The 23,974-nt window shown below is 44.5% G+C and overlaps 2 protein-coding genes across 6 annotated transcripts; one reads left to right on the top strand and one right to left on the bottom strand.

Moving 5' to 3' along the window:
• Nucleotides 1-381: 381 nt before the first annotated feature.
• cramp1 (cramped chromatin regulator homolog 1) lies at nucleotides 382-16,846 on the top strand. Of its 3 annotated transcripts, none has more exons than XM_069149801.1 (20): nucleotides 382-482; nucleotides 2,338-2,714; nucleotides 4,540-4,742; nucleotides 4,837-4,990; nucleotides 5,373-5,456; nucleotides 5,638-5,686; nucleotides 6,618-6,703; nucleotides 7,385-7,508; nucleotides 8,175-8,256; nucleotides 8,485-9,600; nucleotides 9,927-10,101; nucleotides 10,534-10,706; nucleotides 10,799-10,873; nucleotides 10,994-11,075; nucleotides 11,284-11,388; nucleotides 12,060-12,217; nucleotides 12,957-13,143; nucleotides 13,525-13,695; nucleotides 13,877-14,022; nucleotides 14,570-16,846. In XM_069149801.1, exons 2-20 carry the CDS (start codon nucleotides 2,339-2,341, stop codon nucleotides 14,681-14,683), a joined length of 3,660 nt encoding a protein of 1,219 aa, XP_069005902.1. In that variant the 5' UTR covers nucleotides 382-482; nucleotide 2,338; the 3' UTR covers nucleotides 14,684-16,846. The 3 variants fall into 3 exon arrangements, with proteins under 3 accessions (XP_069005902.1, XP_069005900.1, XP_069005901.1); XM_069149799.1 differs by lacking the exon at nucleotides 382-482 and adding an exon at nucleotides 1,732-1,955; XM_069149800.1 differs by lacking the exon at nucleotides 382-482 and adding an exon at nucleotides 1,732-1,955 and having other exon boundaries at nucleotides 13,528-13,695.
• Nucleotides 16,847-17,284: 438 nt separating this feature from the next.
• On the bottom strand, nucleotides 17,285-23,784 carry dhrs7b (dehydrogenase/reductase (SDR family) member 7B). 3 transcript variants are annotated; one of them, XM_069149803.1, is made up of 7 exons: nucleotides 23,695-23,784; nucleotides 21,611-21,801; nucleotides 21,279-21,397; nucleotides 20,791-21,001; nucleotides 20,351-20,443; nucleotides 20,087-20,239; nucleotides 17,285-18,434 (listed from the first exon to the last, which is right to left on the bottom strand). In XM_069149803.1, exons 2-7 carry the CDS (start codon nucleotides 21,762-21,764, stop codon nucleotides 18,229-18,231), a joined length of 936 nt encoding a protein of 311 aa, XP_069005904.1. In that variant the 5' UTR covers nucleotides 21,765-21,801; nucleotides 23,695-23,784; the 3' UTR covers nucleotides 17,285-18,228. The 3 variants fall into 3 exon arrangements, with proteins under 3 accessions (XP_069005904.1, XP_069005905.1, XP_069005906.1); XM_069149804.1 differs by having other exon boundaries at nucleotides 21,611-21,814; nucleotides 23,695-23,770; XM_069149805.1 differs by lacking the exon at nucleotides 23,695-23,784 and having other exon boundaries at nucleotides 21,285-21,397; nucleotides 21,611-23,679.
• Nucleotides 23,785-23,974: the final 190 nt, after the last annotated feature.

The raw sequence follows: 23,974 nt of genomic DNA on the forward strand, positions 1-23,974 counted from the left end.
TTGTGTATAATTCAAGTGCATCCTCAAAATCGCACATATTGATTTGATCTTCAAAATGTCAATCATTTCCTGGGCGGAACTTATTTTCATAGCGCTCGTAACCTTCGTCGCGGTGATATAATCTTGCGGAAACAACGTCTAATTACCAAACGAAAAATTTAGGTTATAGAAGAGTCAAACTGACTCTCAATTTTTTTTAAGTACGTATCGGAAAACGTACAGAGCATGACAGGAAGAGAATGGCAATTGGTTCTTCGTGGCACCTCTTTCCTCTAACAACAGGCTCAGCCTTCTGTCAATCAAATTGTAACTGCCGTCCTCGTGTATTTGTGGCCAATCACAGGCTTTGTTTTTGAGTTGTAGTGGGCGTGGCTAAATGCGTGACAACTGAGCCGCAGGAACTGTCAGCGGCAACAAGCCGTCAACGAGCAATGCTAGCCCGTGTCTCGATTGGGAATACTACCAACAAGTTTCCACTTCAGGTAATTCCGAAAATCTAGCTGACTTATCTACCTGACCAGCCATTTGAGGCTCCGCATAAAACAACTATAACGTTACAAACAGTTTTTGGTTACGGTATAGCTTTGTATAACGGTCATAGCCTTACCGTTAGCTAGCCAACAGCAGCAGCCATGCTCGGAACCACGTTATGCATTGAGGGGTTGTTATCTACATGACTACAACAACGTAACAAAAAACTGTTTGTAAAGAACTTAAACTATTAAAGAAACGATGCATCTAAAGTAACTTCAATCGTCTATCATAATAGCAGACGCTTGGTTAGCCCATTTGAATGTGAGGGCTGCCGGACTGCAGCATTGCAGGTGAATGAGTCATGTAACTGAATAACTTTGGATCAAAGTCAGCTGCTGGAAGAATTTTAATTTACCTGAAGTAACTCTAAAACAATATTTTGACACTGAATAGGTTAAGTTATAGTCACATCTATTTATTAATGTTACGATTATTTGAATGATACCCAAGAGATCAAGTTAATATTAAACAGTTCAACTAATAGTTTGACCAGGGCGTTCAAAACTAGTTACAGTGGTTATATTTTATATCTGATTTGCTTGAGAATTTGATTGAATTGGTTGTTAAATGGCACAAATAAAGTATTTAAACGCTGACTGTAGAAAGTGGGCAATCCTTGTAATGTTCAGACTCAGTAAACCACTCGTGTCTAATTAAGCTTTCTTTGTTTATCTTTGTTTTGCTGTCATCCCTTGTGCAACTGTCCTCCTCCTGATTATTCAGAAAGAAACAAATGAGTGGGAACCAGTGGAGCACACACACACACACACACACACACACACACAACACCAGTTCTGTGGTGTTAACATTTACCAACACTGTTTTACAAAGGTGTTGTCCATTGTCTTGATGTCTTCACATAAATCCCGGTGCTGATTCTGATGCACCGAGTTTTACACACGAGGCGATAGTAGTCTTGGCAAATAAAGTATTGTCAAAAAGCCTCACAAGTGTATAATAATGGGAAATTATTTCTTTTGTAGACATTACTTTCTGCAGGCAATGGTGACGTAGTGTCAAGCGAAGTCCACTTGCTCACAGGTTAATAAAACTATCTGTTCGTATCACTTCAAATGAGCTCGGATGACGCAAGCTCCGGTTGATTCTTCTCGATCGCGTGTAGGAAATATTTAATGTCTGTCATTTTTTTTTTTTTTTTTTTTGGGGGGGGGGGGGGTTTAAAGTGGTGTTTATTTTTTATTTTTTTGCAAAGAAGCGTTGAGTAATGTTGCTGATAGAAAACAGTTGAACTGCGCAGAGAGTTCAGCTCAGTCGGAGCAGGAGCAAGGAGAGGGCAGAAAGCGGAGAGCTCGGTCTCGGCTTTATTATGCTCAATTTGATCAGTAATTGCCAATCTAACCGGTCGGACCCATGGTGAAGAGAAAGAAGACACCGTGTACTACCGAAGAGCACGAAAATGGGTAAAATTATAGTTCAAATAAACACTTTATTTAGAGGTCGAATGCAGCGAGGGGGTTTCGTTGTCGTTTCTGCAGGGCGCTAAACTGAAAAGCGCTCGCATTTGAATTTAGTTTAAATTCTACGGATAATGTCGCCAATTAGAGCCGAAAGACACTTAGTAAAACGTTGTCGCTAGTTACTGAACTGCTTAATTTGTTAAATATAATTTATTTCAATACGTTAAATGCATATATTTGGTGTTGTTTTGACGGGACTGGAGAGGGGATTTGAAACAAACAGCGGCGGCCATGTTGAGAGACAGTGAACGTCGTCTTTAGAAGTTAATTTCGCGCACCACTTTGTTCCTAATGTGACAGATTTTGTCTAAATGTGTTCTGGCAGCATGACACCGGGCTCCAGAGAGGGGATCGGTGTCGATGGGAGGAGGAATCCGTCCAGAAAGCCCGAAGGTTGCGACGAGGAGGAGAGCGGAGAGCAGGCGAGCGAGGAGCGCAGTACAAAGGGAGACGACGGAGTAGAAATTCTTAATCCATCAGGCACCGGTCTGAGCCCCGGTTCAGCCCCGGTCCTCCCCGCCTCTCCACCGAACCGAACCGGGCCAGGCTCGGCCCAGCAGCCCCATACCTCGTCGGATCCCGCCCCTCCGTGTCACGACCAGCATCATTTTCTCCGATCCAGCGTTCGACCTCCGAGCAAACGGATACGGAAGGATTCAATCGGCTCCACCATCAATGGACATGGCGGGGCAAAATCGAAAGGTACTGACCAGCTCAGGGAAGAGTCTGGAATTAGCAGCGGTTCTGCTCTCAGTTTTAACAGTGTTTACAATTTGTTTTATCGGTGATGTGCAAACCTGACGCCGTTTGGTGCTTCGTGTCCTCTCTGCGCCTCCGGCTTGTACTCTGGGTGCAATTCAGGCTGTTCCAACACAAGTTGCAACACCATCCTGCGAGGCACTTCTTCTGTGGGAAAAGGCCAGAACTTAAATTTCAATTAGGATGTCACTGGACTGTAGTCAGTACTAGTTTCTTGGAAACTTACCACAATAAGAAACAAGTTATCAAGTCAGTGTAGGAAAAATAAATCACAGGATGAACACATCAGTACTTCTGCATGGACACGAGGAGAGAACAGGGAGGCAACTAATAAACAGCTGCTTTTTCAAGGGAATAGAAGAACAAAATCTCGACTGTTTTCAGAAAATTTTTTCTTTGATCCACTGATCCAAGCTTTTAACAGTTTGTGTTTCACAATTTATAAAACGTGCCAAAACTGTAATTCTGTCATTTTACTTTTATTCACAAACACAACAATCAACAATAATAATAATAAAAAAAACCAACAACCTGAAGTCAGAAAACCGTAGATGCAGGTTGGAATTTATTTTCCAGAATGTACATTATTTGTTCCGATAGCATTTGTGAATAATTTGGCTGAGGGTAACATAGTGTGAGCATTGTCAGGAGCCGTCATTGACGAATCGACATGGTAATATTAAATATGGCTAGAGATGACTTGAGGCTCTCAGGCTGTACAGACTTTTAAACACACTGAGGGATTGCCTTGTGGTTTACTAATCACAAATAATCATCCCTATTGCTATATGAGAGCTGGCTTGTGTCCATGGATCCATGGAAATGAGGCATCACCTTCTGGGTTTCCATACCACCAGTCTCACAAGAGGCAAAGAGAGGTGGTGCAGGAGCATTAATAATCTGTAGGCTTTTAACTGTGTCTTCCTCCCTGAAGAAGGTTTTATTATACGCAGTTTCAGAGAAAATTATTCCTGATGCGTTTCAGTGTGTTATTTCTGCTCTGTGATTGCAATGTTGTCAGTTTTTCTTTCTTTGAAAATGGCTTTAGAAGTGAATCGGCCTTTTATCAGACAGGGGTAAATATGTTAATGAGTTAGTGTGCTCTGACAGCTGTAACTGGTGATTTTCTGCTGTTGTTGGAAAAAAGGAAGCGACAGATTGTTTCACAAGATATTTTTAGATTTCCCGAGTTCTGACCAGTTGACCAAGAAAGCCCTGCTTATTTTGATGTGATGCTATATTTGTGTGCATCTATTTTGAAGAGACACATCTAGGTTGGTGCTTACAAGCCACACTGCATTTGTAAATGAACACCCTTTTACACCTAAAATACAGGTTGCTTAACATAGCTGCGTGCTGCAACAGCAACGGCCTGGGTGTTTGTGTTAATGCCTGGCATTGTGCTCTGTGCTGGGATGAAGTTGGCCAGTGAAGCCCACCATGAGTTGGTTTTGGATGTGTGTACGGTGGACCTGACCGTAGGGACTCATTGCTTTTCTTGCCTCCTCGCCAGAGCTGAACCACAGAGGGGGGAAGCTCTGCAGGTTGTGTGCTGTAATGGCCGTGGGTGGCTTTGTGTGCATGTATTTAAACATCTTCCAAACCACACGCGCACCTCAGAACAACAGTTGTATTTTTATTTTATTTTTTCATACTATACAAAACTGCAAAGGTGGTCAACCAAAATATCTGCCTCAGCCGTTGCACTTTCACGCTGTTATATAATTGAAGCCTTTCATCTGACTGATAAATTTGTGGGCTCGCACAGGGGCAGAGAATGGCTCCTCTTCCCAGGGGGCAGTGGGACAGTCGGGGCCTGTGGCCGGTTCCACAGGGGGAGTGTCCAAGGCCTCCAAGGGCCAGGGGTCTGCTGAGAAGGAGGAGCAAGCCGGGAACCAGAAGAGAGCCCGTCGTCAGTGGGAATCTTGGAGCGCAGAGGATAAAAACAGCTTTTTTGAGGGGCTCTACGAGGTAAAGAGTTCAACCAACTTAAACAAAGTTCAAAATGTTTCCACGTGTCTCTCCTTTGACATTTTATACTCACCTCTGCTGCTCTTTCCTCCAGCATGGGAAGGACTTTGAGGCTATCCAGAACAACATTGCAATGAAGTACAAGAAGAGAGGCAAGCCAGCCAACATGGTGAAGAACAAGGAGCAGGTCCGCCACTTCTACTACCGCACCTGGCACAAGATCTCCAAACACATCGACTTTGCTAATGGTGAGCTGCCCTTTATCTTTGTCGCCCAAAGATAGCCTAGTTGTTTAATTCAAAGCTATCGGATTAAGTGGAGCCGTTTTAATGGTGCCTCTTACAAGACTCTCTGTTGAAGAGAAATAAAACAACCTGCAGGAATTAAGACAGTGATAATCAAGCAAGTCTACTGTACTGCCCAGGACCAGTCTTTACGACAAATCCAACACTGACATTTATGTGTTCATTTAATTCGGCAGGGAGACTCTCTCCCAAATATGTTATAGAAGTTCACCAGATAAGCTTGAGCTCCCAGTGTTGCTGTCATGTTATCTTTATGTAGCATACACGGCCCTCCTGAGTGCCTGGCGACAGCAGTGTTGTGACCTGTGCTTCCTCTCCTTCTCAGTGTACTCCAGAGTGTTGAAGAAATCTTCTCAAGAGCTGTATGGTCTTATCTGCTACGCCGAGCTCCGCAAAAAAGTTGGAGGATGTAAGTGACGTGTTTGAGTGCACGTCTTTTTAAAGTTGTTTGCATGCGAGTGTTTTGCCGCTGTTAGTTTGGGACACTGGAGACGTGATTAAGCACTTCACGATGATCCCAGTAGTGGGAGACTGTTGCCCCTGAGGGACGATGTCATAAACAGATCTGGTTTATGTTTTGTCTTTGACAGTAATGGATGATAAGAACGTGGCAAAGCTGAACGAACTAATCCAGCAAGGGTAAGTTGATAGCAAAAGTAAGACAACCCAGCCCCACCGTTGTCTTTAAGTAACAAAAAACACATCTAGGATTGTAATGTATTGATTTCATGCACTATGTCACACCTGCAAAAACACAGACTCAAACTCATTCCTCAGTACGAGAGACTAAACCAACCTGGAGTCAGGATGACAAGACCTCCCTCAAACATGGAATTTTATATCAAATTACTGCAATTTACTTGTCTTTTTCTGTTCAGTATAAGCCTCATCATAGTTGGATAATACACAAGTAAAGAATAGCCATTTATTGCATTGATTTTCAGAATACATGAGTACATTTTCTGCCTGGCCTTTAGGCTTTGTAAGCAAAAATTGCACAGGCAGGTTTGACATAAATACCTATTGACAAACATTCGTAGGCTATCACTGAAATATACAAAGAACTTACTGCCAATGATCAAGGTAAACTATGTATTATGGTGACACTAATTCCACACTTATGTGTCATTGAGCCACAGCAGAAGAAGCGGATGTCAAATGAGGTGGAAATACTGATGGAAATCAGAAATTTCTGTCAGTTTCATCCAGCTGTTTAAATACAGATGTTGGAAGTGATTCTAACTATTACACAAAAGAGTTGTGATCAGCTCAAATTATTGCAATCAGGTGATTATAGTAATTGTAATGGGTCTAAGGACGATGTATGATATGGTCTGCTACAATATTCCGTGGTCTGTTATTACCTACTACGTTACTGCTGCATGCCGAAATATTTACTGTTCAGCTTGTTCTGCACAAGTCTGTGTCCTCGTGAATTATTAGGCTTCTTTCCTCCGTGAAAAAGGCGGAGTGATTATGAGGCTCCGCTGATGGGTGTATTACGATCCAGAAAAGTTGTTGTGTTTCAAACCTCTGAAGCTCTCCACTGCCCCTCTGTGTGTCTGACCAGGGCCACGACGGTGCGCTCCAAAGGGAGGAACCTGCGAATCAAAGCACCCATGTGCCGCGCACTGAAGAAACTTTGCGACCCAGACGGTGAGCACCTGCACGCGGAGGCCCGACACGCATAGCTGTGCTCACAACGCAACGCTTGCACGAGTCAACGAACATCAGTGCTGAAAATGCAAACCGCATCCGTGGTGGGACGCAGGGTTTGTGGGCGCGGGGCTTTGGCAAAAACAATGGCTAACATGTGGGCTAGTGACGTTTCCATGGTAACTCCGGGAGCAAAGTGAGGAGGAGGGAGCAGGAGGAAGATAGAGGAGATGACTGATCTGACCAGCCGTTCAATAACATGCACTCGCCACAGTTAGTGGAAACATTTGCTTCATTCAAGGATAGAAAATAAGAATCCCACCTCATGCAGCTGCTATCTCATCATCTACATCATCTCCTCTCCACTTCCACTACATTTGATGACTGTCTTTTTTATTGTGTGCTACTTCATTAAGCCCAACAGAGAGTATCTTTTAAACTTAATAGTCGGCTGCATTGTACCGTTTATGTCGAGCTTTTGTGCGCCCCCCCGCGCCCCCCCCCCCCCCCCCCCCCACACACACACACACACACACACCCATCAGATTCCATTTGTTTTGTAGTTGCCGTATTTCTTTCACTCTATATTGTCACAAAATCTCTCCGATCGGTCGTATCTTAAAGAATCTCCGGCCCCATGTCTAAAGAGAGCCTCGGTGGCATTTCTTCATGTCTCTGCAGGTGTGAGCGACGAAGAGGACCAGAAGCCGGTGCGTCTCCCCCTGAAGGTGGCCGTGGAGCTGCAGCCGCGCAGTAACCACTCCTGGGTTCGAGTTCAGAGTCTAGCCCACAACCCTCGCCTCAGGTCAGACATTAACATGAACTAAACTAAAACTAAACATACCAGTTTTGTGAATCGGAGTGACATCACTGTCTGACATCTGTGGACATTTTGTTCACTTTCAAGTCGTAACGCATCATTACACTGCTCAGGAGCTATTTTCAAAACTCCTTGTTGGAATCTACATAATGCTTATTTGAGTTAGATACTTTGTATTATGTGACATTAAGGTTTGCCAAATATCTATACTTCCCACTGCTTTCTAGATACATTTTCCAGAAGCACAGCTCACTAATGCAACTCCTCTGAGCAAATGAAACCCCTTTTTTTTTTTTTTTTTTTTTTTTTTTTTTTCTTTTTTTTTTTTTTTTAGGTTTTCTGCCTTAAACCATCATCAAAACTGGCAAGTTTTGAAAATGGGGTTTGTTTGCAAGCGTAGCACCACAAGACTATATTGAAGAAAAAACAGTTCCAATGTTTTCTTTTGAAAATGCTCCGCTGTAATATTAAGGATACGTACATGTGCTCGGTAGTAAGAGGGTTAGAACATGTAAAATCAATAGTTCTCAAAACCCTGTTCAGAATAATTCATTCGGTAAATGAAGAAACTGAAGTCACTGTTTACGCCAGAAGTATGAATCAACATCAACCAGCAAGCCTTTTTTTTTTTTTGTATCTTTTCCTTCGCAGGATGGTGGTAGAGCTCCACAGGAAAGTCTCCAGCCTCATTGAGTATCTGAAACAGAAGTGGGCGTATCACGACCAGCGGATTGTATCCTTTAAGACACGGTTTGCTCGGTTGGCATGTAACAGTGGATGTTTTCTTGCCTCAATATGAATATTCAAAACTGCTGCTGATGAAACACGACAATATGTTCCACTGTGCAGACTTTTTTCATCTTTGAATTAGAACAGTTACAACTGAACTTCACTTGCTTTTTGAGGGGGGATGTGCCTGTTTCTGTTGGCTATGTTTCCTTCTTTAACGCTGATGCTTCAGCTGAAGAGTCTCATTGAGAGGGAGGCTCTAGAGGGCAGCCAGTCCAGCACAGCCTCTCCCAGCAAAACCCAGCAGGAGGAGCTCTTACTGTTCCCAGCCGAGAGCAGCACTTTGACCACGCTGCCTGGCGTGGCACGTGTGGTTCACTCCAAGGCCTGCTGCACTGTACACTGGCTAGAGAGCGGCAAGAACCGGCCCAATACGAAGGAATTACCGGCTGCTCAGATCTTGGGCATCCACACGGCTGCGGCACTTCGCATTGGCAGCAAATCTGGACGAGGAAGTGCCGCTGGTGCTGGAGCAGGAGCAGGTGCTGGAGTGGGAGCAGGTGCTGGGGCTGGTGCTAGTGCTGGGGCTGGGGCTGGTGCTGGTGCTGGGGCTGGCGCTGGCGCTGGGGGTGGAATGGGAGCTGCTGGTGGAGGCGGTGCTGCAGGTGGTGTTTGGGCTGGTGCTGGACCTGGTGCTGTGGCTGGTGCTTCAACAACTATGTTAGGAGATGCTCGGCGGACTGAACCTCCTAGCCTTGAAACATCGCCAGACAATTCTGCAAAGGTAGAGGAGAAGAGGCCTCCGCCTCTTTCTGTTTCCTCTCAGCAGACTGCGGTCCTCAGAGAAGAGGGAAATGGAATTGGATCTTCTGAGGCAGTAAGGACCTGCATCGGCACGGAAAGCAGCAGTGGATCAGCAGTGACCAAAAGCACGGAGAAGTTGTGCAGCGTTGCGGAGAGCTCGGCGGAGCCGTGCAAAGAGGAGCAGACCGCCAGCACCTCTTACCCGGAGGCCAACCAGACGCTTCCAGCCAAACCTCCAGCGACGGGCTCAGAGGAGGGCGTCTCTCAGGGCTCCGCGGCGGCTGCCAAAGAACGAACTGTTGACCATATCAGAGAAGACGGCTGGAGTGCGCGTGACGCGGAGAACGTCACCCTGGCTGAGCTCTACCTGATGTTCGGGAAGCCGGGAAAGCTCCAGCTGGAGTACGAGTGGCAACCAGTCGTGGTTCCTCCCGGCAACCAAGAAAATGGACAAACCTTGGTGCTGCCGAAACCCAACAGGACTAACCGAGTTTTGCGCTGCCTGATGAAGCTGGTCGCCACCGAAGTCAACCCTAAACCTTTGGTAAGGATTCGCGTCTACTTCTCCCGGTGCTGTTGCTTGTTCAATTCATACATCCCAGAGGCATGAATGCACCTTAAATTAGAATTTTTTTTTAAAGTGTCCTTAATCTGGGTCACAGTGGAAGAGCAGTATGAAGCGTTTACATTCACAAAATGCCATCGTTTAGTGGACATGAAATCCTCCACAGACAGATAAATGTTAGGTTGGTACAGAACCAGCTGATTTTTAACTCTGGGAATTCGCCATGTGCTTCTTATTTGTGGAGCAAAAGTGCCTTTTACAACTGTACATGTAAAGTTGACGGTGTCGTGTGTCTTCTCCTTCAGGCACCAGAGCTTTGCTCCACGGCCACATCGCCACTCAAGAATCAGGAGGAGCTCAACCAGGCTCTCACTTCTCCAGGAAAAGGCCCCGTCGCAGCCGCTCGCAGCCCCAACTGTGGCCGACAGCAGGCGTCGGTCCGAGTGGCCAGGTTACACCTCCCAAACGCTGCACCTGCAGGTACGTGTGGCTCTCTTGCGTATCCTAAAGCAGCTGCTGCAGGAACTAAATGTGCATTACTTAAAGCTTAGCTGTCTCCGTGAACAGACTGTGAGAAAAATTGGAACAGTTGAACTCTTCCCGTTGTTAAAGACGGGTTAGTGTACTATGACTATAACGTCTTGATTTTTGACCCCCGTAATTTAATGATTTTTACCACTATGGGGGCAATTTTGCTGGTAAGACGTATTTGTCACTAATGGCAGTGTAGTTGTTTATTTGTTTGACGTGTTCATGCAGTGCAAATCCTTCCTGCTTCACAGGTTCGTGTTAGAGTGTTTACTCTGCGCGTTATGTTCTCCCAGATGTCGTTCCATAGCTGTACAATGAATTGGGTTCAGTTCAAATACGTTCCCTCCTCAAATGGCACCTCACCAGTTCTCCCCTCTTCAGGTGGGCGTAGCCTCCCCCGCTCCCTGCTGGGGTCGACTGCGGGCAGCGACCCCGAAGGCAGTGTGTTCGCCGTGCCCACCACGCTGCCCCCCAACAGCTCGCGGCACAACCGAATGTTCTCCCCCAACAAGGAAGCCGAGCTCGCCTTCAGACAGCAGCTCGACTCGATCAGCGTAAGACGCAGCGACGCGAAGAAATGAATACGTGCTCCACGCAAGTGTGGACAAATGTTAAAAATGTGTTTGTTTGTTTTTCCCCTTCACAGATGCAGTCAGATCTTTTCCTCTCCAGACAGAGGAAACCTCGCAACAGGCAACTACGGAAACCGCTCGTAGTTCAGGTAGGAGAGGAACAGAAGGTTGTTAACAGCGTCTTTGTACAGATGTGACACGAGTCTCTGGCGATGACGGTCCACAAGATTGTTTCGCATTCAGTTAAGTTGCCTCCGTCTTGTTCACAGCGAACACTGCTACCCCGAACTACAGGAGACACTCCTCAACATGTCTGCTCCTTCTCCATCCTCTCCAACTCCTCTGCCACAGGTACTCCTCAGACATCAGCATCCTGCAGTACAATACATTGTCCACTGAGGCTGAAACTGTTTCGTGCATACTGTACTGGTTGTTGAAAGTCGCCCCTTGAAAAGGCTTGTTTAGGTATTTAGCGTTGAAAAAAGATTTCCAAGATGCCCGTTTGTCAACAAGAACTCTGCTAATCGCTCACTCTCTCACTTCCTGTGTCTTCCAACAGGAACTGGATCTTTCCGGCCAATCCACCCTCGACTGGCTCCTTCCTCCCGCCCTCTCCTCTCCAAAACTGCAGCGTCCAGCTCTGCAGTGGCCAGCCAGCTCTCCAGTAGGGACTGCTTCTACTATCTAACACATCCTACTGTTCCGTTTCAGTACTTTATTATCCTCGTTATTGGAAACTAAAAGCATGTTTTTTGTAGTTTTTTTCCATCATATTTTGAAATTCTTCTATCGTTGGGTTTAAAACAGATATTTCAAAGATGTGTCTCCTTTATTAAATGGGCTCAACAACAAACAGAAAACTAAAACCACTTAAAAAAAACAGTTCCCCATTTTTGACCTGTCAAATTATATGTAACCACCTACATACATTACAAAATCATATTCAGAGCTTCTTACAAACCACCAACAAGATTCCTAAAAGATATTTTTGCTTCTAATTCAAGTCAAACTTTTTAAAAAACAAATTTGTAGAAGACCTCTGAATTTTTTTTAATCCAAAATCAATGAAAATGATTGGCTTCTTCACTCTTACATGATCAGTAGGTTTTGAAAAAGTACTTTAATGTGCAGCGAATAAAAGCAGAGAGAGAATATCTCCAAGCTCGACTCCCGGAGGAAAAAAAAAACGTGTTTATTTCCTTCTGACCCTGTTTTCACACTGTTGTTGAGCTTCATTGATTTTTACACACGACTCGGTTACTATTATTACTTGCCGGCATGCGTGTGCAGATGTGAGAAATCCCTCGTGTTCCTAATCTGTTAGTACTCTTTCAGGTGCCATCGACCTGGCAGCCAAGTCTGCAGGCATCATCCCCGGGAGTCCCTGTCGAGAGCTCGATCCTCCCGCTGTCGATAACGGCACTCTGCTCGCCACCGCACCCATCGCTGATGCTCAACCAGACTCCCAGCACCTCCAGCAAAATGTCCCAGAGGTCAGGACACGCACGCGCACGCACGCACACACACACACACACACACACACACACACACACACACACACACACACACACACACACACACACACACACTGGGAACTTTGCTTCAACACATATCACCCTCTTTGGTTTTAGAACTCCTCACTTTCTCTGTTACTATTGGACATACCTACTTAGACGGCGAGCACTGCCTTTACACACAGTCCAGTCAGAGTAAAGTCATACTCTAGTTATTTAACTTTTATTCGATAAGATTTAGATTAGATTTGACTTTATTAATCCCACAGTGGGGAAATTTACTCGTCACAGCAGCACAGAAAAGACAAATAGGTGCACACTATATGAACAAATTTACAAATGCGTACGAGATATAGGAAATAAGCTAAAAATAGCTAAAACAGAATTATTTTAGGAAAAATATGCAAGTTATTCTTCATTCTTGTGAATTTCTCTGGTAGAAAAACTAGCAAAGTAACGTTTATGTAGAAATTAATATCCCAAGAAATATAACCTAATAGTCGTGTCACTGTAGCAATGACACCTCTTTATATCTCATTATAGATGTTATTCATGGTTTGGAATACTTGACTTGTTTATCCTATAAACAGCTCTCGGGTGTGTTCGCAGTCCTTTTGTATGTCGTACTATTTATGTGGCAGCTGCTCCAAACAACTTCCCTGTTGTGGGATCAGTGAAGCCGTTTGTGTCGTGCTGAATGAAGTTGTTCTTCCCTCAGAACGGTCTTCCTCCACCGTCTCCTGGAGCGTCTGGTGGTGGAGACTCTCTCCTCTCTCCACCCAGCGTCGCCTCGCTCCTCGACATCTCTCTCCCCGGCCCCCCAGAGGAGGCTCTCGCCCCCGGAGAAACTCAGACACACATCAGTGACTCCATCATCGAGCTCGCCATCAACTCTACCCACTATGGTACGTGTGTGTTGCAGGCCTACGTGTGGACATTTTAAACGTGCAGTAGATCTATTTCTGTCAAGCTGCTCAAAGGAGACTTGTGAAGGGTGTGAGTGGTACAGTGGAGTCATGTAAATGAGGCACAGTTAAAAAAAAAAAAAAAATTCTTTTCATTGTCAAAAAAAAAAAAATCTTTTTTTTTTTTTTTTGACAATGAAAAGTGAGAACGGGTACGAAAAGTTGCCCAAACTCCAACGACTGAGTTTGGTTTTGTGGTTTCATGACAAGTTTGAAAGTATTCTGGGGAAAAGAACAAATCTTGACATGCAGCCAAAACAACATGTGAGGTATCCTGGACATTTTGGTTTGCCTGCTCATTTCTGTTTGCTTGTTGTGCAGCAGGTGAGGAGGTCGCTCTCTCTCCGGCCAAGCTGGGCAACAGTGACGGTTCCAAACTGTTGACCGCATCTCCCTCCGTCAGCCCGTCCAGAGGCTGGATCCCATCGCCCAGCCACGACCCCCAGTGGTACCCCAGCGACTCCTCGGACTCCACTCTAGGATGCCTCCTTTGTACGTCTTTCGGTCTCATAAACAAAACAAATCGCAGATCTTTTTTTCTTTTTGTCATTTGTTCATTATTAATTGCGGCTCTTGCTTAATTCTACTCGATGCTTGAACCGCGATGGGTCATAAAGACAGCCATGTTTCCATTCCTCACGTGTGCTGTCCCTCCTCACTGTGTCCCTTCCAGCCAGCATGGTGTCTCCTGATAAGGGCAGGCGCACCACCCTGACCCCTGCTGGCCCCTCCAGCGGCACGGCTCTCCTTGGTCCAAGCCTCCTGGACTGCAATTCCCATGATTCCTTTCAATCCCGTGGCCTTCCGGACGTGGCAGAGGTAAGTCAATTCCTCTGTTGCCGTGTCATCTGTAAATGTGTAATTGTACTTCTTTTTTTAAATTTAATTTTGTATATTTATATTGTCATGCTGAAAATTGAGAGTTTGAAGTCCGTACAGTAAATATGAGGCGTCACCTGGTTCGCTTTGCACAAAGACTGGAAATAGGAGGGAACAGTTGGCCTGGTGAAGTTAAACACACTCACCTCTAAAGCTCAGCGATTAACATGTTATATTTTGTTTAAAAACTAAACTGCAGAAACCTTCGTAGTCATTTCACAAAGCGTTTGCAGACCTAGCTGCGATGGACGGAGCCAGGCAGCTGTTTCCTCTGTATGTGTGCTAAACTAAGTAGCCGTTGGATGTGTAGCCTTATATTTAATGGACAGATAAGAGTGGTGTGTGACTCCCTCATAATGCCAAACTATTGCTTTGACTTTCAAAAAAGAAAAGATTAGATAAGAAGAAGACGATTTTCCTTTCAGCGGTCTTTGCTGATGCTTCGGCCGTTGCCGTGACGTTGAGAGCTCTTTGGTTGTGCTTGCAGATGGACTCTCAGCTTGCTTGTATGATGAGCGAGAGCAGCGTGGACTACATCGCTCGCTTCAATGACCTGGCTCAGGAGCTGGCTGTGACCGAACCCTCCATCCCTCCTCCCTGAGGAAGACAGGAAGTGGCTCCACCGAGCCGCAGCCATCTGGAGGACGCGAGTCGCGGAGAAAGACCAACCCCGTCAAAGCCATCCCTGCCCTGTTTGTAAAAGTGCAATAATAACGGTGAACTGTGACCATTCTTCAAAGCGAGTTTGAAATGCGTCGGTTTCACTGAACTGTTCTTTAAAATGCCCTTTAAAAGTAAACACTTTAGATAAACAAATGCGTTTACAAAATACAACCTCATGTACAGGAAACTACTATGCCATATCTGAACAAAATACTTTCACTGATCATTTATGTCTCTTCCTGCTCTTCGTGTCTCTCGTCCACGCTCTCAGATCGACCCCCACAAAATGTGTAAATCCGCCAACAGGTGCAGCTCAGATCTCACCTGGTGGCAAACGGCCGCTGGAACAAGGGTTTGAAAGTAAAGGCAGTGAGAAAGAGGCTGAATGTGGTGACGCGCATGGTGTCGCGATAGTTCGGTTGCAGAAGTGGAGCACCACACAGTAGGACAGGCAGAAGCACCAGCTTCCCCGTCGCTCTCCATCGCTCATCTGTTCAGGTTTTATTGGTTGTGTTTTAGCCACGCTTCTTTGGATTCAGGTTTCTTCATTTCTCACAGCCACGTACAAAATGGCAGCTTGTTTCGCTGACTGCACACGGCAGGTACCTCCACGCGTGGGATTTTCTGCAGGTGCAGTTTGCGCCGAAATCAAATTGGATTTCAGTGTTCACCGGCAGTTGCATAAAATTTTCAGAACATGTGTCGAGATGTTAATCCCAGTTGAAATGGCCTTCAAGGTGAAAGAAATACTTTTTTTTCTCCCACGACGCGGATTCTTTATTTGACCTTAATGGTTTTACCCAAACTTTGATCCCATTTTGAATAACCTAGTAATAACAAGTGGGACCCCTTTGACTGACTTTTTCAACCACAGTCACAAATAACAATATTGCTCATTTGTCGTTGCTCTCTTGCAGCCCTGATTGGTTCAAACAAAGGAGCTGTTTTCAACCATCTACTTACTTTCATTGACAAACTACAACCGTAGTGTTGAACTGCATAAGCGCGAGCAGTCAGAAGAATGTAATCAAATCAAACACTAAAGTTATTGTTGACTCCACTTATTTAATCTTTTTGTTAGCCTTGTGGTCATTCTTTAGTCATATTCCAAAACATGAATTTCCCTTTAACTCTGGATCCTAACAAAAAAACACTATTATCCCCACGATTGACTTCTAAACCTCCTTTAACATCAGCTCACGCTTTGGGATGTTTAAAGGTGAATAAATACAGAAGTATTTTCTCTTACTTTATCCATGCATCTTCACACTTGTGATGTACTGTTGATAAAGGTGCAATATGTAAGATTTATGTTCCACCTTGTAATACCATGTTGTACGTTAGGAGGCGATGGTGAGTCAGCGTAGCGTTCAACGGATCTGCCTTCAGTCCAGCTCGGTTTCAGCAGTTTGTTGAATTTTGTTTATTTTTGCACTGCCATTAGCCAGTGGTTGGCTTTTATTGTTTTATAACACAAATATGATTGTGAAGTTAGCTCTTGTTTTGCTTTTATTTTACCAAGAGCCATCGTCGCATTTACTGCTCCATTCATACGCGACACCCCGTTCCTCTCATGTCGGACTGAGGGCAGACTGGATGCGATTTTGATTCTCGAACTCACCTTGAGGTGCTCGGTGGTATTACAAGACAAGAAGGGCTGGAACTATTTTAGCATCTTAATTGAATCTGAGTGTAACCTGTAGGAGAGCTCTTCTCATCATTCCACAAATGCTATTAAAATGTTGGTTTCCTTCAAGCACCTTGGTGGCTTTGACATTAAAATGTGAAAGCTCTCGTGATGTTTATTCATTTGTGAAAGACATGATTTTTACTGAGGAGTAAACAACAGGTTTTGTTTTTGAATCTGGCAAGTTTTCTTTTTTCTTTTGAAGGACTTGTTTGTACAAATGGCAATTCCAGTGTTCATGGCGCTTTTGTTATATAATGTAAATTGTTATTTGGACTATTTATTGTTAACATTTTGGAAATATAAAGTGTGTAACTTAATATTAAGGTGACATCTAAAATGGAAAAACCTGTTTTCAGTTTTCAGTTTGTAAAAGTGTTTTTATTCTGTGTATAAAGATAGTTATAAAATCTGCTTGATGTTTCCTGTATTCATTGTGTGTACTTTGTGGTAAAAACCAGTTCAAATGCTAAATTTCCAAGGTTTAGTATGATAATTAGTGCTGACAGCTGCTGGTGTGTCAGCTTTTCCAGAGATGGCTGAGCAGTTTACCTGCTGACTCTACTGAATCTCTCACTGTTCCCTTTAAAGAAAATAAATTCACTCACCGCTGCCAACATAAAAACACGGGACACAAATAACTTCGAGGAGTTATGACGTTGCTCTTCTGGACTGTAAAAGTGGAAAACTGCTCGCCTTTAACAGGGAACTGAACTTGAAACTGCCTTTTTGTTCTGGATAGAATGAATCAATGTTTTCCATTGGTCCAGTTCAGACCTGACAATATGTGTTCTGGGTGATCAAATCACAAGAGAGCAGCTCCAAATCTGTCTGTTCACACTTTCATGCATCTCCGGATCTCACATCTGCTTTATGTATAAACGAACACGTACATTACATAAATATACAAGTAAACAAACACGTACAGAAACGTGGAGAGAGGAGTTGAAGCATCAGGCATTTAAAACGAGGTATCTTTGCTGACTGTAGCCTCATTTGAATGTGCATTAAATCAGAAATTTGGGACATATTTCTGAAAACTCAAGTTTGTAATTCATAACTTGGTCCGTCAGGCTCTACCTGTTAATTCAGGCTCAGGATATCAACATTTTACAGCAGCATTGAGTGTCGGGCTCTGCGCTGCAGTGTATATATGAACTGTGCGAGGGGGGGGGGAGCTCGTCCTCAGCCTGATGTGCGTTGGACATTACAGATGAGGTCAACCAAAAATTCTGCAGAATCACATCCAGATCATCCGGTTTAAGGACCGTTTGAATGGAGGGAAAACACGTCCCAAGATAACAAACCTGCTGTAAAGTGACAATTGTGTTGTTTATTCAGAGGATGTCGGTTGAGTCCTTTAATGCTTTAATGTGGCCCGGAACACATTTGCGTTCACACTTCTTAAAGAATGCGGCCGCATGCGTCCCAGACCGCCTCCGAATGCATTGACACCTGTACTTTAACCACCCGTGACCGGGTCACCCGGAAGGGACGTTTGTGTCGGGTCTGAACAGCACCTCGTACGTGTTACAATTAACTTGGATCATTTCCGGTGGTCTGCTCTGACCACTATATGGAACTAATGACAGCCTCGCTCAACAGGTGTTAGCCACAGATGTTACTCAATAAAACTACAAATAAAAACACTAACCACAGGTCCTGTTACAACGCACAGTGTCCACAGGTGTCCAGCAGGCCAAAGTGTTACTGAGGAGCCCCACGTATCGTCTTGTCCATTTGGCCTCCGCGTGCAGACGTTAGTTTTGGTCCTCGTGCGTTTATCTGCTGCTGCGTCACTCGTCTTTAGGTTTCTGCTCCTTACGAGCACGAGACGACATGAGTTTGAAGAAGAGCGCCGGCCACAGCGTGCGCAGGTAGATGGCCACGGTGGGCAGAGGTCCAGCCAATACAACGTCCTTGCTTCTCTGACGGACAGCCGTTAAGATCGCCCGGGCCACGTCCCCGGGGTCCCGACCCAGAGCTGTGGTTTTATCCAGAACTGAAAGCAGCGTTGCACAGACAACAAACACACTGCATTAATGACACCAGGCAGCGAGTCAGCCAACACAGAAAACTGGCATTGTGTCGCTTCTCAGTTTCATTTATTGTCATATTTAGATTTGTTTCATGTTAGCTATTCCCATCTAATAACCATCCATTCAATCTTTTTTTTCTGTTTTCGTGTGTTTTCATGTAACATGAAAAGCTCTTTGAATTGCATGGTAGTTGAAAGGTACTTTGGGGTAACCCATTTTGATCACGCTTTTACAAACTAATAGGTGCTGCTATCACAACTGACAGTGACGTGCTCAACTTAGATAACCACTTAATAGAGGAGAACATTCCTAGGTGCAAATAGAATCTACTTGCACAAATACACAAACTCTAAACACTAAAATAAAAGGCGATTCATACGGCACAAGTTGGGTCTCTGAACTGTTTAAACTTATCTTATATGTAATGAAAAAGGAGACAGACTGTCCTAAAACAGTAGAAGCTGATTCAGAGAGAAAAAGCAGCGAGATGCATTATTGGCAACAGCAGAACCACATTTACATTCACATTCACAGCACCTTTACCTTTAAACATTAGTGACTTTGTTGCTGAGCAATGCTTTGTTTACACTCATCAGTTGGCTTCTTCCTCGGGCCTGTACTACGAGACAGGTTCAACATGCCAGGATTATGGTTCTGTTATAAACTAAACCTAAAAAACATAACGTCACTAAGCGGTCCCACAGTGGTGGTTATCAACTTAATGAGGGAACCCAAGGTTTCCCAGTCCAGCTGTAAACACATAAAATCACATAACGAAGGCATCGTTTGCAGCATCCGACCAATCACAAACATGGACGAGTCTGCTGGCAGCAGAGCGGCATATTTTACAACTGAAGAGCAAACTGTAATATTAGACAAATATGAAGAAGTTAAACACATCATCCAGCCTGAAAGCATCGCAGCTGCAGCTGCCAAATGCAGGAGGGACAGCTGGGAAAATAACAATAAAAAAAAAAAAAAGATCACAGACTGTGAATGTGTGAATTAATGGGCTTATAATATCACAGCACCATCACGGGGCCAAAGCACATCTGACTATGATTACATTTTGTTATTTCATTAAATTCATGCATTTATGACAATTATAGCCCAGATTGTTTCAGCTGCCACCCTGCCAATGTAAACAGACCGAGGAGCAGAGAAATAAATGTAAAAAAGATCATTCAAAGCAGTAGGTTGCCTTACTGTCATAGTACAACAAGTTCAAGGCTTCTCGGTCTTCAGTCTCTGTTATAGGACGATATCAGTGTACAAAAGCAAACGGACCCTCTCACTATCAGGCACTGAGCTCTGCGGCCTCTTCTATGATTGGTGACGTCATTTTCCAAGAGAACCGATTGGTTGGTAGACGGTGCTTTTACAGGTTTGTATCTGTTATCTCAAACTCCGCCTGCTCTGGAGCAGGTTAGGTCAGCAGCGTAAGTTACCGTGGCGATGTAAGAAGCGAACCACTGTTGTAAAATTAAGTTCCTTTCACTAAACCTAAATCCTGCTTCAAAGTACAGGCCTCCCATCTCCTCTACCATCACACTGATTGTAATTCTCTCGTTGTCGGTTCAAACCCAGACAGACGCACTTCTTTTTGCTGCCTCACCTCCGTACTTGGAGCCGTCTCCGGTGACGGCGTTCACCGACAGGTTGGTCCGGATGTACCCAGGACTGATCACCGTCACCGGGACCCCATAGCGCTCCATCTCTGCCCGCAAGCAGTCGAAGTAGGCCTGGGTGGCGTGCTTAGAGGCGGCATCTGACCAAAGTGTGGACGAACCAGAGTCACGCTTCATTCACAGTTGCCACGGCAAAGAGAAAACACCTCGTTTGTTTGTTTGCTTGAATGAAATGAGTACGGGCAACTTACAGGCCGATCTGTACGGAATGGCTATCTTGCCCTGGACGCTGCTAATGACCACGATATGGCCGCTCCGCCGGCAAACCATGGAGGGCAGGAGAGCTGCGAAAAGGAGGAAAGAAGAAAGAAAGAAAATTAAAAAAAAGAGACAACAATCACTAATATTAAATGTTGCCCTTCCTCTTCAAGTAAATGTGCATAAATATGTAAACCTGAAATGTTTCTGCACTGACAACTTTGCATCGTCATCAGTGTAACCAAGCAACAGACACATTACCTGAGAGCTGTGACACTGAATATTCTCAGCCACATAACACTGACTCACAGGTCATTTTGACTTGAAGATCGAGCTCCCACATACATTCATGATTTTTTTCCCCCCATATTTTGCTTCATTCTGGCAACCAAACGTTAAAATAAGTAATAAATAAACTGTGCTCTTCACTAACCTTGAGTAAGAGCAACGGGCCCAAAGTAATTTATTTCCATAACATCCCGTTGAACTGAAATGTTGGTCTCCAGTATGTTGCCACGGTAACTGATTCCAGCATTATTAATGAGAACATCCACGTGTCCGTAACATCTGAGAATCTCTTCTGCAGCTCTGTCCACCGTAGCCGTGTCAGCCAAGTCGAAGATTACGGTGTTGGGAGGGAAAGTCTGGTGGACGAGACGCAACAGTTATCTTCTGTATTCAAGTCCTTAATTCTATGATTCTTTGAGGTGAAATAATGGTTCATGAGCACAGTTGACAAAACCTCTTTTGGTGTGTTTTAAGAAAGGAAGGAGTGACAACAATGATAAAAACAGTCCAGGCTTCTGAAATGTGTTACTCTACTTTCATACCAGCATTGTTTTTGTTTGGAGCATGAAACTATGGCGGTGGTGAGAAGTATAACCACCATTGCCTTGGCCGTGTATGGGTGCGTGTGCATACCTGCACCTGTACGTTTGCTGAACTCGCTGTAAGCTCCTGGACCACCTGCTGCAGTCGGGCTGCATCTCGTCCGCACAGCACAAGCCGAGCACCTGCAGCGTGGAAGACCCGTGCACACTCTGTAACACACACACACACACACACACACACACACACACACACACACACAAAACCACCTGTTACTCTCCAAGAATAGCACCTGCATCGCAACACATGAAACATAAGACTACGCATTATCTCTGTGCCGGCCACCAGAAATGAAACGCTACACATCTTTGCAGAAGGCGTAGACGTGTAAACCGAGATGAGAAAGAAATGAGGAGCAGGCCGACCTTTCCCAAGTCCAGAGCTGGCCCCCGTGATGACCACCACAGCACCGTGCACACGAGCTCCTCGTCTGAGGCGGACAAGTATCCGGTAGAGCAGCAAGACCCCAACGCTTGTTAGGACCAGTGGAAGCATTCCTCCTCCCATGACACGCTCCATGGCTGTCAATCACGCTTTCCTGCCCCACGCCAGCAACCTGTGGTCACAAACTTTTTTTTTTTTTTTTTTTTTTAGCAAGGAACAGTTTTTCTGGACTTCAGCTGCAGCAGGTTTGGAAGATTTTTTTTTTTTTTTTTTTTTTTTTTTTTTTTATAAAGAAATGTCAACAAAGGTCTGTCTCAGTCAGCTGCCACTGATCACCTGCAAAAGACCGACTTTATTTTGGCACCAGAATATGAGTGGCTCCTGCTCTCAATCAATACAAACTATAATAATATAATCAATGGAGGTGACAGCTTCAGAGGTCACAGCTACTAAAATGTCAAGTTTTGCTTTGTTTCGTTAGGTTCTTATATATCAACCATTAGGGGTGAAACTGGTTTTAAGTAAGCAACTTTAAAATGTGAGACTTGTAACCATCTTTCATTATTTTTGACAAATAATAGGTGATTTATCATTGCAAAAAAAAATAGGAATCACATTTGATCATTCAAACAGTTCTTTGTTGTTGTGCTATTCTTTAGTTGGTCATCAGGTTTTGTGAGAAAATACCATATTTGGATTAAAAGAGCGTCAAGTACGACCAAAGAGAAGGCATATTTATTTTATGCTTTACATCACACCTATTCAACTAGAGGTCAAATCCTGGCTTGTTTTCTGCCAGTTTTCCTCAGGACTCAGAGGAACAGTGAATTACTGTGACTGCAAACGTGTTTTCAGAGTCAAGTTTTTTTGATAGCGTAATGAACAGGCCCACCTGTTGTTAGTCTGATGGATACTATGTTCACTTTGCTTTCTACGTTTGTGGACAGGGTCCTGGGAGAAATAACCTCAAATCTCCTTTGTGCTTTAGATGTAACTTTTTGCACTTATGTTTCAAGCCTCGTGACCATAGCTTTGTGTGGACTGGCTTCTGTCTGTAATCGATAAGATTAGCGTAAAAGGGAAAGTCTGTAGCTCAGTCGGTAGAGTGGGTTGCACACTAATCAGAAGGTTGGTGGTTCGACCCTCAGGTCCTCCTGTCCACATGCCTAAGTGTCCTTGAGCAAGACACTGAACCCTAAAAAAAAAAAAATGCTCCCGATGGTGTACCATCGGTGTGTTGTAAGTCGCTTTGGATAAAATTGTCAGCTAAAAGAAATGTAGTGTAAAAGAAATGGGGTGCAAGTGACCAGTTTATTTCATGTATGAACATATTTATCAACATTACACTCTAATAGTTATTTGCAGCCATTGATTGATGTTACGAGGAGCACAGTGGTGCAGCCTCAGCGAAAAGGTTCTGGGTTCAATTCCTGGGCCTGCCGGGGCCTTTCTGTGTGGAGTTTGCATGTTCTCCCTCTGCCTCCTGGTAAAAAACATGGATCTCAGGTTAATTGGTCAACTTAGATGTGAATGAGTGTGAATGGTCTTTGTTTCTGTCTGTATGTGTTGGCCCTGGATAGACTGGCGTATCCAGTGAGCTGGGATCGGCTCCAGTGACCCTGTTCAGGATGAAGCAGGTGTAGATAATGGATGGACGTTGTTGCTGAAGTTGAACAGCCCTGCTTTACATCCATCCGTGCCTGATCTTGCAGCTGTACATCTTCTTAATTGTGAGGACGAGAACTCATCTTGCATGACATGAACTTCATACTTGGAGCAAAGCTTTCCCAGATTACATTAGTTCAAACAATCTTTGCTCCATAAATCTCTTTACAAGTTCGTTCAAAAGATGTGCAGTTTGAGAGCAGTTTGAAAATAATAACCTGTGCTAATCAAAGGCACAACCTAAATCCTGACACAAAACAGCGCAGTGAGTACAGCAGCGGTTTGCTCTCCACGGGCAGGCTGCTGGCGTCAAGGCTGCTCACACAAATGCTAACATCAGCATGCATCTACTATCAACTCTTTCACGAGTGTTGGTTTTTAGTTTAAGTGCAGAACTCACCTGTGTTGTTGTTGTTGTTGTTGTTGACCTGCTGTACAGAGCAGCAGACCCGCGTGTCGGTGACACGAGCAGTTCCGGGCTCATCTGAAGGCGGACCCAACCGCTCAACCGTTGTTCCCTAGGATGGCGAAGGCAAAACCCGCAGTGCTCCGCCTCAGAGAACGTCACCCTAACTCTAACCAATCAGCACTCCCGATGCGACATCGAACCAACCAATCCGAACGAAGGCCACGAGTTCTAGCCAATCGAGGGTAGAGGAGGGCGGGTTTATTCCTTCGCG

This window comes from Embiotoca jacksoni, unplaced genomic scaffold, assembly GCF_022577435.1.
Source record: "Embiotoca jacksoni isolate LCO1_2020_lvr unplaced genomic scaffold, fEmbJac1.0.p SCAF_15, whole genome shotgun sequence".
Lineage (NCBI taxonomy): Eukaryota > Metazoa > Chordata > Actinopteri > Embiotocidae > Embiotoca > Embiotoca jacksoni.